Source organism: Falco naumanni, chromosome 3 (assembly GCF_017639655.2).
Source record: "Falco naumanni isolate bFalNau1 chromosome 3, bFalNau1.pat, whole genome shotgun sequence".
Lineage (NCBI taxonomy): Eukaryota > Metazoa > Chordata > Aves > Falconiformes > Falconidae > Falco > Falco naumanni.
Genome location: NC_054056.1, coordinates 14,759,579 through 14,776,941, shown reverse-complemented (window position 1 = coordinate 14,776,941; position 17,363 = coordinate 14,759,579). Strand labels below are relative to the sequence as shown.

At 40.0% G+C, this 17,363-nt stretch overlaps 2 protein-coding genes across 8 annotated transcripts in view; one reads left to right on the top strand and one right to left on the bottom strand.

Annotated features, from left to right (window-relative positions):
• Positions 1-10,216, bottom strand: part of PLCH2 (phospholipase C eta 2) — a 122,020-nt gene extending 111,804 nt beyond the window's left edge. For 3 of the 7 annotated variants that reach the window (XM_040587444.1, XM_040587448.1, XM_040587445.1), the window contains exons 1-4: positions 10,118-10,213; positions 8,051-8,180; positions 4,195-7,069; positions 2,445-2,506 (exon numbers count right to left, since the gene is read on the bottom strand). The gene's annotated coding sequence lies outside the window, so the exon portion shown is untranslated. Of the gene's footprint in view, positions 1-2,444; positions 2,507-4,194; positions 7,070-8,050; positions 8,181-9,361; positions 9,509-9,842; positions 10,092-10,117 lie in introns of those variants that run through there. The other 4 variants (XM_040587447.1, XM_040587462.1, XM_040587446.1 and 1 more) reach the window with 4 other exon arrangements.
• Positions 10,217-10,311: 95 nt separating this feature from the next.
• On the top strand, positions 10,312-16,432 carry PEX10 (peroxisomal biogenesis factor 10). The gene is made up of 6 exons (XM_040587470.1): positions 10,312-10,448; positions 10,621-10,701; positions 11,138-11,544; positions 12,347-12,522; positions 12,817-12,952; positions 15,812-16,432. Exons 1-6 carry the CDS (start codon positions 10,337-10,339, stop codon positions 15,881-15,883), a joined length of 984 nt encoding a protein of 327 aa, XP_040443404.1. The 5' UTR covers positions 10,312-10,336; the 3' UTR covers positions 15,884-16,432.
• The last annotated feature ends 931 nt before the right edge of the window (positions 16,433-17,363 follow it).

Sequence of the window (17,363 nt, the reverse complement as noted above, 5' to 3'; positions counted from 1 at the left end):
GGGGCAGAGTCATCTTGAAGGGGAGAAGAGGCAGGGAAGAGCTTCTTTTAAGTTCTTTTATAGTAACTAGTCCTGCAAGAAGAGCTATGAAGAGACATCCTCTTAATATCAGATTCAACACAAAAAGCGGTATTGCAAGTTTTTGCATAACGGCCTTTGGCAAACAACACCTGGAGGGGATGGGAACTACACAGTTTTTGCAGCACTTTCAAATTCTCCCAGGAATGTTACCATGTAAAGCTCCTCCACCTTCCCACCTGATTTCCCTCCTAATTTCTGAGGCAATCCAGAGCTCCCTGACAACTATCAAGATGTCAGAAGATTCTCCAGGAGCCATTCCTTAATTAAATGGAAACAAGCAAGGCTGAAATAAAAAATGAAAAAGAGCAGGGCCAGATCAGAACCAGGTATACAAAATTCAATCTCTCAAGTTGCATGCTGTATTTCTGACTCAAATGGATCTCAAAACCTCACCCAGCTAATGCTTTCGGGTCCATGGATATGGAGAAACTGCACATCTAGAATTATTAAAGTGTTCATTTTAATGTTTACCTCATGCTTGCTTGAAATCCAACCTCAGATGGATCAGTGAGGTCTAACAAATGAGATCCAAAGGCCTGCAGGCTAGCTTCAAGCAGCTAGAGGCTTAGGGACAAAATTCTTACATGGCTCTTCTCAACAATACAGCCTGACGCACTTGACTCAAAGAGTTTATTTTATTGTGGCCATTTTGCACCTGAGGAAGTTGTTCACAACATGTAGCCTGAAACATCACCTCCCCATCCAGAGCCCTATCCTCTTCATTTTCTCATCTCTTAATTGAACACACTGAGATTTTTGTTCAATTACTATTTGAAAACCAAAGATTTTTTCAATTGTGAACTCCAGCTACCACTGCTCCTTTGTTAGCCATTAGGCCTCCTGCAGAGCAACAGAAACCAAGCCTCTCAAGATACTGAAGCACTAGACCTGCCTGTTTTGATGTCTACACTCAACATTTCTATGGATAATGCACAAACTCACATGCAGTCTGCCAGATAGTAATGTACAGAAACACAACAGGAATGAAAGTCAGAACTTTGCCTAAGCATGTGCAAAGATTTGTCACAGCCTGCAGTTTTGCAGGTACCTATCCAATGACCTTACTGTGTACTTAACGTGTGCTGAAGGCAAGTGCTCCACTCCCACAAAATGGAGGCAGATTAAACAATGAATAAAAGGTTTGGAAATTCCCTATGGATTTAGAGTCTGTATTCTAAGCAGCAATGTGGAAGTCCAGAACTTCATAAAGACTTGAAGCAAATACTGAGGTGAGATGTCTTACAAAGTGGCTATGTATGTTATACTTAGTTCAGAGGCCAGGAAGGGAGACTAGCTGGCCCTGTGGAATAGGATATGGCTCATGTTAACATGCCTTTTCTTCACTATCATCTGATCCTGAATGCATGGTCTACACCTACCACTCGTTTCACATATGCCATTAAGAATTATCCACAGTAAGTGATATACAGGAAGGTTTGCTGTCATTTAGCAAGGCTGGCAGTATCAATGCTCCGAATTGCTCTGAGGTTAACTCAGAAATAAGTCCAAGCCAGTGGAATTAAGTGAAAGAAAATTCAGGCATAACACTGGAGAATATATTTCAATAGTAACATCTGATTAATTTAAGTCTACCATGGGAAGCAGTGGATCGTTTTATAGGTAACTAATGCAGAACTGAGATATCTTTGTGCATGACAAACGTATTGCAGTAAATTCAGATGATCCTTAGTAATTGAGAGAACCTCTACCAAAAAAATTCTTCAGCCTCATCCTATTACCCACTCAAATTCATTTATACAGTCATTTTTTCAGCTCTAAACAAATTAACAGGCCTAACAAGAACAAATTCCAGTGATATTCACAAATAAGCTGGCTCCTGTGAATTATATTTACAAACTGAGTGTTCTGTACGTTCTATTTTAAAACCAAGTAAGGTTGTGGTATTCTGAAACTGTGAATAAAGAACTTTAGAAGAACCATACACTCTATAACTTTTATCCTTAACCAAGAGTAATGATTCTTTTACAAAAGAATTTCAGTCTTTTACATCTACAACTTTTTACAATACATGAATATTATCAACAAGCTCTCACAATGAGAAGGATTTCCTCCAGCACATTCACTTAGATGCTCTCGGACAGTTTAGGGTAAGTATGGAGTAGCTTTTAACTCAACATAAATTACAGAAATGTCAAATGCCACATAAGAAGAAAACAAAAGCCTTTTCAGGTAATATAGAGGAGCTTGGCCATAACTATAAACTTGTTTTTGCAAAGCCAGAACACAAACAAACTAAAAGCAAGCAATGACTGAAGATTTTGCAGTGGTCTGTAGGGCACGATTTTAATAGGTTTCACAGATATTCACAGGGAGGACATTCCATTGCAAAGTCATTTACTTACCAATGACAAGGCAGGAGTTAACAAACAATCCATGTATCTGCAGCCCTAGAAGACTTGTGGATCTATAAGATGAGAATCTCCGTGAGTTGCAAGGACAATCAGAGGAAAAATTAACTTTCCAAGACTAACATAAGGATAAGACAAAGTAACAAAAAAACCCACTCAGATTAAAGTTCTCCTGGCTTTAGACAGGAAGCCACACCTTAAGCAGATGATCAGAATGATAGGTTCTCCAGGCTGAGAAGGATCAAAATATGACGCATTATAGAAGCTGACCTTCCCAACATAGTCTTTAAATAAAAGAATCAGCAACCCCTTAGTGCTTCAAGATTCAGTTATGCAGGCTTATATATTATACAAGTATATATGACAGAAGTAGATCTGACAAAATATTTTGCTTGTTAAATAAAAAAGCCCACTGTTAACCAGTCTGCCATGTCAAATGTATCTGGTCACAGCCAGTGCCCAGAAGCAGACAATTAAAAACAAGTTGTCCACCTACCGAAGAGCTCAGAGGCAAGTTAGCATTTATTTATCCGTTCTTCACGCACTGGTACTGAGGTCATTAGAATGCAGTAACTATGACACCATGCAATCATGCCCGCATTTAGATAACTAGTACATTTCATCAGTAGTTGCTGACCTTCCCTCACAACCTCTGTCCTTCATTTGGACTAACAGTTCCTCCAAACCTAATCTTACTAGGCAAAAAAGAATTCTCCCCAGCTACAGTTTCCCCCCCTCCCCCTCAGTAAAACCAGAAAAAGCTCCCTTAAAAGGCAAAACTTTGATCATTTTCTTTTGAACCATATACAACCAACTTAACTGAGAGCTAGACACTGAAGACAGCATCAATTTCCTATCTCAAGCTTAACTCAGTCAGCAGTGAATCCTAGTCCTATTTTATTAACAGTTGAACCTACCTCTACCATGAAAGAAAAGCATGGTTCTAGAAATTATTACCCTTAGGATGTGGGGTAAGTTTAAGACCTTGAGCCTGAGGCACTGGAAGCATACACAGCACTAGGAATTCGTCCATCCTTATGTCTTTATCTCTGCAATCATAACCTACATTTTTATGCCAGGAAAGAACCGAAAATTCTTTCTCCACAGCCCAAAACAAAGACCTAAAGAAAAAGCCAAATGCACACCCTTTCAAAGGGTCATGTGTGTCTTTCCTTCCAAGTTAAGACTTACCAACTGTTCAGTCACAGAATCAGCCAGGTTGTATTATTTAACTGGTATTTTATTTAAATATCTGAAGTTTATTTTATATTCAACTTCTCTTATCTAAGAGAGTCTTAGTTTTGGCTTAGTATACCTGTGAAACATCAAGGCTCAAGTTATCATTTCAGAATGAATGTGCTAGTCTCTTGCATTGAAGAAAGCAGTTGTCCAGTTAGAAATGCCTCAACTTAAATCACAAATGCAGTTTGCTTCATTCCCACAAGCTCGGAGAATCTGAAAACTTAGGACTAACAGAATTTCAAGGTTCCTGAACATTTTCATGAAACAGAAAGAGCATGACCAAAACCAAGCATCAGACAGCACGTTCTTTCCATTCTGTCTTCCTTAAAAAAGGCAAAAGCAGAAGTAGTAGCAAACTGTTACAGTCACAAAGCTATATATACGCCTGCATTAGCGTATTTTAGAAGTTAGCAACGAATTCTGTGAGTGAGAAAAAGTGTTAAAAGTACACCAAAATTATTTCTGAAATAGAAAGTAGCAAATTAAACAAAAATCCACATACCTTTGCCTCTTCCCTCTGGACAGTGCAGACAAGCTGTCCTGGCTTCTTTGCACGGTGCATCGGAACCTTCATAAGCGTGACAAAAAAAGAGGGGGGAGGGAACTCCGAAGTCTGAGAGCGAAGGCTCCACCCCTGCACTTTACATGTTAAGGGCTCTCAGCTCACTGATCACAAAGCAGCTCTTACAGTCCTTATTCAAACAGTCCAGCTCCAGGGTAACAAGTTCAAAGTGGGAGGAGGCAAAAGGAATCAGAGGGTGGTAACAACCCTGAGCAGACGTTTCGTTCCTTTTACATCTGCAGAACCTGTTCTTCAGGTTGGAAACTGAAACATCTGCTTATTGCCGTGTTTGAAAGCTGCACGCCAAACCTCTTTATACTAACAGGTCTGCAGAGGTAAAACCATATTTAATAATGCACAGACAAGCAACATGTGGGAGGAGAAGTTAATCATTACTGTGCACTGAGTTTGTTTTACATTTTGGACTTCCTTATGTTAACGTCAGTGAAGCAAGTCACTCCCTTAGCAGGTCTGTTATAAGGAAAAGTAGAGAAGCATACAATGGAAACAAATTCTGCACAGGAATTTGTCTTGCAAAAGCTTAAGTAAAAGACAGCAGCTAGATTTTAAGAGATATGGCACTTCTCTGCAGTTGCCAATATCAATCACAATACAAAGCAGAAGAAACAGATTTTCCTTGCAGATCACTGTGTAACGTTAGCCTGGTCTTGCTGCATGTGACGAAGAGAACAACTAGCCAGGTTAATCCCAGGCTGTTTTACCATGTCACTTCCAGCATCAGCTGAACCATCACATTGGTAAAGGATCATGGTGGGCCAAGAATCTATATAATAATTCTCATGATAGAGAGTATTCAAGAGACATTCATCAGGTTAGTAGGCAGCATTTGAAAGGTTCTAGAGCCTCAGGTCCTTGAGGTGTGTATGGCACTATGCTTTTTAAGCTTAATATGCTTAACTGCTTAGTATTAGATTAGTAAAAAGTGCTGGTTTATTATTTTGGCAAATACAGCACATATTTCTTCTCCTTACAAAAAATGCACTACTTATACAGTCTGCATTCAGATCAGCCACTTCTCTCATTCTAAATCTTTTAATTCATTGTTTTGGTTTTGCCAGAGGATGGAATCTATGGGAGAAGCGGGTTTGGCCTGGGTCTACAAAGAATAATCCCAGCCTATATGAAATAATCCTAACTGTGGAACTTCCCTCTACTGCTTCCCAGTCCAAGAAGTAATTTTGTTGGGAAGTTTTTTAAGGGGGTTGTCTGTCCCCACACAGCAATGAATACATACTCTTATTTGGTGGATTATATATTCCCCATTGTATGAAACAGTGTTGCCTATAAATGTTGCACTATTCATTAGCCCAAATTCTATGCATAGCCAATTCTGTGAACGAAACAGAAAAATCTCCATGTAAATCAACACAGGGGGCTAGATGCAGAAGATCTAAACTTTCTACACAGCAGAAAGATTTAAGAAATACAACAAAAGGAAAAAACCCAACATTTGCAAATACAGATTGATAAAACTTTCTTCAAGTGAGAGGTAAATGCCAGCTACGCTAACACACACAAACACTGCGCAGCATTGGAACAGAAGCCATTTCATGTCACATTCATGTGACTGTCAAGAAAAGATTACTTACAGAACATTTCAAAACCATTATTCTCCAAAAAGGAGTATGCAGACTCATAGGGAAGTGAGAAAATAGAAGGAAGGAGAAGCAAGGCATAATTCACTGAATCCTCCACACATCACAAAACATTTGCCAATTCAGGTTTCCTCCCCCAGACTTTTAAGAATTGTCCAGTGCTCCTCACTTCCACATCATCACTGAACAATATCATCTTTAGCATGCATATATACAGAACCTGAACACACTACCAATGAGTTTCAGCCCCACTTCTAATCAGCAATCACAAATCACTGCTCAAAGTACCACTTACAGTCCTTTTGTTTAGTAATTCCAGGTCCACAAAATAAAAACGACAACTGGTTTCCTGCAACTTTCTCAGAGAAAGAGAAATTACCTGAAATATGCAGAATAAGCACAAGTTTGAGTCTAGACTGACACCTGCAGCACAACACTGGCCCTCAACAGGCAGTGTTTTTTATTCCCTTAAAAAAACTAGTTTCAGGAGAAGAAATTTTATCATACAACATATAGCAGCACAACTACCAAGACACTAACAGGAAGAACAAGAAAAAAAGTGACAGAAAGAATAAGTAAGGCAAAAGTGGAAGGCAGATCAACAAAGACACAAATTCCCCAAGAGTTGGCAGGATTGAATGTTTAATATTAAATTATTTCACTTTGTTATTTCACAACTAACAGTCCTACCTAATGCTTTGAATTTTTTGTTGTTTTCATTTGCCTGTTTTGTATTTTCCCCTGAATATTCACACTTCTTAACTGTTACTTGTTTACAGAGAGCAAAATCATAGACTAGAAAACATTCCCTTAAGAAAGAACTACTAAAAGGAAAAAATTCTGTCCACTCTTCAGCTATGCAGAAGAGCAACTTCTTATCAGTAGCAAGGCTTTGTCCTGCAATAACAGTTAACTGTCCAAAAGCAGATCAGAGTAGCTGTAACATGTATAGAAATAGTTTCCTTTTTCCTGAGAGCATTCAGGAACTTGTTAGGTTTAAAAATAAATATATTCAGGTACTTCATTTTTCTTATATTGACATATACACATAAAACTCCAGAGCACTTAAAAATATAACCCAACGTTGCACGGGCAAAAAAGACCTGTTCCAGGAGGCAGAACGCTGAATTAAGCTTATTTTCAATGCATTACTTTCTAGGTGTCCCATCACTTCTTTGTTTCTCAATTTGTCCCATCTCCTAAGAAGAGATAATGATATTGATTTATTATGTATTTTAGTGAGTCAAGAAAAACGAAGTATGGAAATATCATGACTGTTATACACACGTGCCAATGGAACTTCTCATATAAAACACAGCAGCTGCCTAAAAATTCACAGTGCTAGAAATCAAGAAACAAAGGATGTTTTTCTTTACTACAATGATCAGTTACCACACACAAGAGGTGGCAAGGGAGGTCTATCCCTCTCTTACTTGCAACTTTCAGTGCAAGCAAGCAGCTAACTAAAACAGAGGACAATTCTCCTCAATGGTATATACATTAAAGCTGTCTACCCAAAATGGAAAGACTATTTGGCATGACGTCATCTCCTCAGCTCAAAAAAAAAAGTATTTTGATTTATTTTCTAGATTTTGACAACTCTCCTTCTTTTGAGAGAAGAACATATGTTCATTGCCATACTCAACAAATTCCCCACCCTTCAAAACAGCATAAAACAATTTAACTTTTAGAGTATAACAAAATCCATTTAATTTGTCAAGAATGGTCACATACAGAGAAGTTAAACACATGTTTTAACATTTGTGGGAACAGTCTTGGCAGCCTGGAACCCTAGGTAATTACGAACAGTTAAAGGGTAAATTCAAAAACATCAGTAAATAATTAATCACTTGACCCTATAAAATATTAATGCCAAGAACAGACAATGCACACAAAACCAAAGCAATTACCATGCAGCGCTGAAAACTGCTTACAATTTGGATTTTCAGCTGTTACTAAGGTCAGTTTCAGTTTTCTACTACAAAAAGAAGGAATAGACCCTACAGTCAGTTATGCAGACTTCTACTGGACCCTAAGAATTCATTACATCATTCTTCTTACAGCTTTTGGATACACTTTGACTGTGCTGTTAAAAACAACTAACTCTACTAAATAGAAAGAGTATTATTTACCATACAATCTCCCAAAAATCCAAAATTTTAAAGGAATGAAAATCTGACCTTCAGAAGCCTGAACTTATCTTCAGCTTTATAAATGGTTTCCAGTCTAATAATTAAGTGCTCATCAGCCAGCATTTCAGCTTTGCAAAAAAAGTCTCTCGAGCTCTTCTTTAGTTTCTTGACCTGTAAACTGAGAAAACTGTATTTATGCCCTGCAATAAAATGGCAGCAAACATGTACCCTGCACACTTAATAAAATAGGTATCTCATACAGAGCACAGATGAGAAGTTATACCTAGCACTCCAATCAATTTCTCTAACATTTGATCACAACCAAGCAAATACCATTCTAAGCTAAGTCAGCATCTCCAACAAAGTACCACCATTTGCTCCTAACTCCCCCATATTTCTTCTATTCCAATTTTCTCAGGTGCAACTGATTTAAAAGATATGAACCTCTGGATTGCTGAAGGAAATCCTAGGGCACAAGACAATGGAAATCCTACCTATTAGAGTCAGTAGAAAAAATAAACTATGATTAGGATACACTTGCTATGCTGCCTATGCAATGTTGAAATAGCAACCAATAGTTTTGTGGTGAGAAAGTTACCAAGTCCTCCAATTTTAACCATTCTTCCCTTGCTTTGTATTTTTCTCAGCAACTGAGCTGTTGGACACACGAAAGAATGTGGAAATCTTAGCTCTCACTTTTAAAAAAATAAAAACATATGGGAGTACAAGGGGAGTTGGAATTCTGAACAAAATCACCCAAAGACTGGCCAATTTGGTTTAGTTTAATATTTTTTTAAAATGCTGTAATTTAGGCTAGCAGCTTCAAGTTTCTTAACTTGAGCCATATCAGATCACTATGATATGTCCGGGTTTAAATGGGAAGGGAACACTAGATGTGAAAATGTCACATTCTGTAATCCCCATTTCTCACGGGTTGTTTCCTTATGCAGGTGCTCCCCCTACTGTTTTACTAAATAAAATGTTAAGCTTTTCCTTAATTGCATGGATTTTATAGCAACACATTGAACAATCTGCAATTTCATTTATGTTATACACCCTTGATACAGTAGCAAATAAAAATTTGAGTTGCACCTGGAGCAAGGAGGGAGGGAATATGAATGCATCACTTACATAAAGCTGTGATGAATCTCAGTTATAATTTACAACTTTTGGTACATGTCAATTAGAACTTTGATGTCACAAGCAGTGCTGCTAATAACAGACTACTGAAAACGAAAGGACTACAAAGTTCCAGTTTACTTGTGTTTATGTTTGTCAGTAGGTAGCCTTTCTGCGCTGAGAAGAAAAAAAACAAGTACAAGCTCCAGCTCCTGTCACATTAATATTGCAGTAACTCACTTGAAAGTAGCCTGTAAACTCTTCTGGAAAACATCTATTTCAACCTACACGAAAGTAGTTTTGTCAAATAAATCAGTTACATGGCAGAACTTCCCCTTTGCTTCAGCATGTTAAAAAACTGGATTTATAACTCCATGGCATTAAAATCTGCTAAGGAAATGAAAAAAAACCGTTTTGACAAAAAGAAAGAATGCATCAGACTTCAAGATGCATACAGGTAGAAAACGTTTTCAGAACGATGCTACCTTTGTTTAAAAGGCCATTTTGTAGGGAGCAGAGGAAAAAAATTGGCTTTTTAGATACTGGTCACACCTGCAACAGCCACCTAGTGAGTAATGGGATTCTGGCTGTCTCCATCGAGAGGCCAGTAAGCCTTATGACAAGAATCACAAGTCTTTAATTCCCTAAATAAATTAGCAACTAGACACAACATCAAGAGCAATGTATAAGAAGCGCTGTCGAGTAAGATCTTAAAGCTCACGTTCAGTCATCTTTCTCCTTCTCCAAACCCCGCCTTTTACCAGTGATTCAGCCACAGAAGGACACCACGCAGTCGGCCCGCCGCGGTAGACGGGCGCTGGGGACAGGCACTACCGTGGCCCGGGACCCCCCAGCCCACACAGCGGGGCACCTGGCGGCGAGGGGCGGCGAAAGGCAGGCATACCGCCCCGCCAAGCCTTCCCGGCGGTTCGCGCCTCCAGCAGAGCGGCTGCGGGGAGCCCGGCCTCTCGCCTTCGCCTGGCCTACGCGATTTACCTCAGCCGGGGCACTACAGCCACCACTCAAGGCCGCGCTCTGCGGCCGCGTTAGGAAGCGCGCTGGGCGCCCGCTCCCCCGAGGCGGGAAGGCCGGCAGGCGGCGGCCGCCGCAGCGCTGTGGAGCGGAGGGAAGCGGCTCCCGCCTCCTCCTCAGCCGGGCTGTGCGTCACGACGCACCACGCCGCCGCCGCGCGGAAGCCGCCCCCCCGCGCGCGCCATGGCGCTGGCGGCCGCGGGCGCGGCCCAGCTGGTGCGCTGCGGGCAGAAGGACGAGCTGTACCGCAGCGGGCTGCGCAGCGGGGCCGGCGCCGCGCTGCACGGGCTGGCGGGTAACCGCGGGCGGGGGGTGGGGTGTGTGTGTCTGTCTATCTGTCTCTCGGCCGGGGCCGGCGCTGCGGCGGGAGGGGCTGCGGGGATACAGCCCGTGCTCCCGCACCCGCCCGTCGCGCCCCGCTGGGTCAGCGGGAGTTTCACCTGACTGCGGCAATCCGCATCCCCCAGGTGCCAAGAAGTGGCTGGAGTGGAGGAGGGAGGTGGAACTGCTCTCTGATGTCGCCTACTTTGTCCTTACCACCCTGTCGGGTAAGGGGCGCCCTCTTGTCTTCGATGGGGGGGGGGGGGGGTGGGGGGGGTGTTAGTTGCATTGGATTCTCTATAAATGCCTTTTATTATATACACAACCACTAAAATGTCAGAAGTTTGAGTTCAAATGCAGCAGTTTGTCAACCCAGATTCTTTTACAAGAATGTGTAAGCTCTTTTTGAAAGGAATGGGTGCATGACACTGAAAAGCTATGCCTGCTTTAAGCCTAAAACCATTGCAGATGCTGATGCTGCAGATACCGATGTAAACGCAACTCTCCCCTCATTCAACATAAAAAAAATACAGCTCTTTCAGAAACTCCAAAACCTGATGTGTTCTGACCTGAGCAGCCTGCCACTGCTGCTCCACCATACAGAGAACAACACTGCAACTGCTGTCTTAACCCTGCACGTTTTCTGTTGCACGCATTATTTAGGTTATCAGACTCTGGGTGAAGAGTATGTGAACATTGTTCAAGTTGATTCAACCAAGAAAAGGGTACCTTCTTTCCTTCGACGGGCCATCTTCGTTTCCCTTCATGCTGTAGTGCCCTATTGCTTAGAAAAGGGGTTACTGCACCTGGAACGCGAGTTGCAGGCAGAAGCTGACGAGTCCAGAATCTCGCAGAGCAACCCAGCACTTGGGTTATCCAGTAGGACCTTGATACGAAACTGGGTACAGAAACAAGTTGGGGAGCTTACAGAACAGCAGAAGAAAACAGTCTTACAAATAGTATATCTTCTTAAACAATGCATACCTTTGCTTCATCGGCTACATCTGGCAGTATTCTACATACGTGGCACTTTTTACCACCTGTCTAAAAGAATCGCAGGAATCACATATGTAAGTGGGTATTATTTCTTGTTTGACATCCACTGCAGTATTTTGGCCTCTTCTGGGTAGCCACATGTGTAAAAGGGATATAGAATTTGGCTGTAACTGATTATAATATGGATTATAATAGAGTAGACGGGGTGTGAGGGAACATTTCAGTATTATATAGAGGGGTTATGAGTCCCTGCAGTCAAAAGGTTATGGCTAATAAATGTGAATGCACTGGCAGGAGCGAATAACCTGTGTAACTTCAGAACACTATCTAGTCCAGTCTGTCTTCTACAAATACACAAAAAATTACAAGCAGCTTAATAAATCTATGGGAAATACTTAAATACTGATTTGAACAAAAATCAGTACACGTTTAGGTAGCATTTTTCCATATGAAGAGCTTAATTTCACATGGTCTTTTCAGTATCCGTCTCTCAAAATAAATAGCAGCCACTGGCCCAGAAATATGTATAGACACAACACTCCTCAACAATTCCCAGCATCAAGGTGGAAAAAGAGGTGTCTGACTGTTTGCTCAGAGCTACACAACAAAACCAAACCGATGAAAGCACTAGTTTTGATGGACAGACAGACAGCTAGCTCAAGGCAACTGATCCTCACCCAAACAGCAGTTAATTGTAGCCTGACTGAATGAGATGCATCCAGGACACATTACACCTCCCGAGAGACAGCTAAGGCCTAGAAACATGTCAGTTTTGGGGATTCTCATTTCTGTCCAAAGTCAAGTTTATTGATGGGTGGGGGAGCAGAGTTTCATAGAAACACAGTAACAAAACATCTGTTTCTGTGAATTTTGCAGCTGCGTTTTGGAGGACTGCAAGGAGACGATCAGAGTATTCGATCAAGTTACAAGTTTCTTGGAGTAATTTCACTCTTCCATCTCCTTCTAACAATTGGTGTTCAGACGTACAGCTTCAAACAGAAACAGAGAGCCAGGCAGGAATGGAAACTACACCGCAACCTAGCTCATCAAAAGTATGATCATTTTTACTTCCTAGGAAAGAGGTGGAAGCAATGGTGGGAAATGTAATAGCTTTCATGAACAGGGAGAACACTGGAGCGCTACTTGAAATTAGAACCTGATGTAACAAACATTTGATGCATTCCTCACTGTTTTGAGCATCTCAGATTTCACGTTTTCATGTTTTTTGAGATCTTCATAAAAAGGGTTAATACTTGAAGATGGGGTTTACTTTAGGATTATGTTATCAAATATTTCTTACAAGCAGGCTAAAATAAAATGAAGTAATATATAATTATGTTAATTAGAAATGTGACCAAGGAAAAAACTACTGGGCGCCACTCCCACTGCACTTTGTGTCTGGAAGAACGGAGACACACAACAGCCACACCTTGTGGCCACCTGTTCTGCTGGGAATGCATCACAGAGTGGTGTAACACCAGAGTAAGTATAGAAGGACAAACGGAGCTGGAAGGGGTAAACGTGAGGTTCCTACTTGAAAATATTTGTCAGCCTGGGATGTTGCAATATTACCCTTTCTCTCAGTAAGGCTCCCAAAATCCCTGCACGAGAGTTTACCAGGACCTGTGTATTTTATTAGAACAGAATGACTATAGATATATAGATAAGGTAAATAACGTGAGCAGTTTTCTGTCTTAACCATCGAAATGCAATTGGATTACTGTGGAAGTCAGACAGGGAGGGAGTTCCTTCATCTACAGACTTGGGCTATAATTCTGACTGCAAAGAAACAACAAAAATAATGTTCTGAAGCCACCCTCACCTGCTTTCCAGTAAAAAGGAATAAATAAGTTACAACCAAACCAAGCTAGCTCTTACGTTACTGGTATTTTAAACTTGGATTTTGCTCTGGATTAACGAAATCCAACAGAATTTTCACCTGTTAAGGATTTTATAGACATTGTGGAATAAGACACTCTGCATTTTTTTTTCTCTAGACTGAAAACTGCTTGCCAGAAAAAAAAAAGGGGTCAAGTCTTACTTAGAAATGATTGGCATGATTTACTTAAGTTTTCCTACAGAGATACTAGTGTGGCTGTGGTGGAGCAGAATCAAGCAAATACAAATTGTCAGAGAATTTCCCTAAGATCCAAAATCAATCTTGATGCTAAAACCAGTGTAGCCGAGGCCTCTATTTAAATGCACCAAGATTATACCTGTGCAAGCTGTTAAGTTCTACGATAGATACACCATTTGAAGACCCAAACTAGAATGCAGCTTGTGATGAGCTACTGCCTTCCTACCACAACCCTGCCACAAATCAGGAAACACCAAGAGACACATCAGATTCACTTGTAAAGAACTAGTTAATTTGCATCAGTCCTGCCTGCATGCTGTCAGAAGCTGTGGTAGAAACTCATCTAGCAGCAGGGAAGGAGTGGTAATTACTGAATTACTCAGTTGTGTTTTCCAAGGTTGTGAAAAATAGGCGCTCCTCTTATTGGGTAATCAGATTCATTTAATCCTTTTTAAATAAGAGTAAAAAAAATACAGTTTGCCTAATACAAATCACGCTATGCACTCCTCCAGTTAGCATTTTTCAGCTTATCAGCTGTTTGTTTCTGAAAGAAAAAGGTAGTGGAGGCAGCAAACATTACGAAGTTTCAGCTGGACTTGCAAGTCCACCACACAGTGATGAAGAACTGAAAGTTACTGGGGGCTCCCTTCAGAGAAGGGTCTCACTACCCTGGGAACGAGTGTAACTGAAGCAGGTACCTAAGGAGGGCCCCTTAAACTGAAACTGTCCTGCTAGACTGTAACGGGGAGGGGCCAGAGCATTTTCTTAACCAGCAGCTATCAGGAGAAATGAGTGACTAGAGGAATAGTTCTTGTACGCAGATTTCCTACCACAGTGTTCAGAATATGATACTTGATGGAAAACAAATAATATTGCTGAATATCTGTAAGGCAATGATTAGCTCTTGAGTACTGCCACCTTATTAATCTGAGATTAAAAAGCAAAAAAACTTACTCCACTTTAAAATCAAGTACAGAGAAAAAAATAAGAAAAAACCCACTGAAAGCTGGTAATTAGCAAGCAGATGCAAAATGGATTTATATCTACTGCTGAAAACTTCAGTTTGTTTTTTTATAGTTGCCAGCAGGAAGCTGAAGCATCATGAACTGAAGTTTTCACACATATTTTCAAAGTTTGGTTAAAATAGTTTAGGTAAATGATCCTTTTGCAATGCAGCCTTATTCAAGCTTATTTGGTCCCTGATGTAGTTGGGCATCAATTTAAAAAAAAATTGTTCTTGTAATTGAGAATGAAGATTAGTCCTCACTTCCTGTAACACCTCTGACTAGAAAATAAAGCAAGATCATCAAATGAGTTGGCATAAGAAACTGCCCTGCTGACTCCTTGCTTAACATAACTTCAAATACTGTGGAGGCAATAGAAGTTTGAATGTGACAGCAGTAGAAGGCTACTGACAATTGCAGTTGCCAGTTTTCAATGCGAGTACTAGCTGACAACAGAGCTCTCTGTTAGAGGACATTTATTTTAGACCATTTTTTGCATTGCTGTCAACTCTAAAGCTGTACCAGACACACATACCTGTAGGTAGACTGTATTAAAAATGCTTACACAGTGGTATTTCAGATCTGAAAACATCCATTCACTATAACTGCATCTTTACCTTATTCTTTGCCTTAAAGGCTTGGTGGCTAATCTACTACTCAAAGGGCAGTTCAACGTCCATGGTGCAGGATTTTTTGTTTCAGATTCAGATACTTAAGCTTGTTTTTTCTTAACACTGACAACTGTTACTATTTTAGTCTTTTGGAGCGTGCTGACCTAGTATATCCTTTGACTCTCCTACTGGATTCACCAAGCAAAGATAGAGAAACTTAAGAGAGTTCTGATTTAGAGAATTAAGAGTATCTTGTGACATGCATCATTATCTTTAAATATTGCTTCTAGTGTACATGAATAAATGTTTCCTCATAATGGCTCTAATTGTAGCTTCTTCTGATTCTACCAGTTAGCAAAATTAACTGAAGTAGCAGTATTGCCACCGACATTAAAAAATAAACACACACCCCTCCCCGCAAAAGAACTGTTAAGAATCCATACAGTTTTTAGGCTAACCTCAAATTGCTCTCTAAATTGGGCTAGCTTAGAGTATTTTGCATGGTTAAGCTTGCATCACAAACTGGACTGAAAAAATAGGGTTTTAATTATGGACGCTAATTATTTTCTAGAAGTAGCTAAGCAGTTATATTTGGATTTTTTGAAACTTTTAAATAGAGCAATTCAGTATGTCTTTTTTTTTTTTGTAGACAGAATGTCCACTGTGCAGAGAGAAGTTTCATCCTCAGAAACTGATCTACCTGCGTCACTATCAACTGTAAAGGAAAAGATCTATTCTCTTTCATGACAAGACCTCAGCTCTCATACCCTTTATAAAGTTGTCACACAGCTTGAGTTAGTCCAAGAAAAAAACTTTATTATAAAACTGGTAACTGCCTGTGCAAGGTGAGGTGGTGCTTCATTCCTGTTTTGCAGAATCTATTTCTGCCTCTACCCTTCTGTTTCTTCTAACATGGTTCTCAACCACAATAAAAATGTCTTTCTAAAAAAAATCCTTAACACAAATGTAGTAGTTTTCTTCACTTTGGGCAATTAAAAATTTAAATCAGATTCTTATTCTCTAAATATGTGTAGGTAATGAGTCTTCCAACCTTTCACAGCATGCATAAGGTATCGGTAAAATTCTGCAATTTGTAAAGACTCCCTTTCTCCTGTAACGTAATAACAAGTCCATGCTGTAGACTTCAGGGGAAAAGGACAAAAACTACAAATCTGTGTACAGCTTAACTGCACTGGAAGTTGGGATGATAAACCTACGTTATGTACCACTGTTTTCGTAACAAGGTTAACAATAAAGCAGGTTTCCTTGATTTGACAAACTGAATTTCCCTTAGATCAACAGAAGCAACAAATGCAAACCCATAGTAATGTGGACTACTTTGCACACTGATCAATTAACATTCAGCTTCCAAACTCAAAACTCTTCTGTCACTATTAGATCAAGACTTTTCATCAAGTATTCTAGACATTTAGACTACAGCAACGTAACAAGCATTATTTCAAAAAAGCTCTAGTATGTATACTGATAAAACCTAAGCTCAACTTTGAAAAGTGTTAGTGTTATAACACAGCGTAAGTTTTACCTGTTTGACATTTTCTACAGTCTTAAGACAGATAGGGAAGAACCTGACTTCAGCCACAAGACCCCCCTACACTCTTTATGGGAATAAGAGTTGTTTATAGTTAAGCCAATATTTTAAGAGTATAAAGGAGGAGGGATTCAGCAGCATCACCTCATCAAGGTTTATTCCCAGAAGTTATTACTACTTCAGTTATACGAGCATTTGGAGCAGCAGGGAAAAAGAAGGTTGTTAGTTGTTAACATACCTTGTCATTCTTGCATGATAAAAAATGTACAAGATTAATTAATTCATATTATTTAAATACAGATGGGAAGAAAATGCCAGATGATCCACTCTGGGGATCATGAATTACATGAATAATTCTTTCACAAATGGCACTGAATATGGACTTGGGGTGGCAGTGGGGGGAGGTGTGCTACAGTAAGAGCACTTAAATTAAGATAGTTATTTTTACTGCAAAGATCCCGGTTAGTAGTTAACAATTACATCTTCAAGCATTATCATAAAAAGCCCAACAAAATTAGTTTAACTTTTCATCGTATCTATGAATGGAGTAAAAAATAGTTGCTGGTAACTATGCAAACACTTCATCATTACAGTACAAAAGTGGTTTTCAGAACTGCAATACCATCCCTTTCTTATACCAGAAAACTTTCAG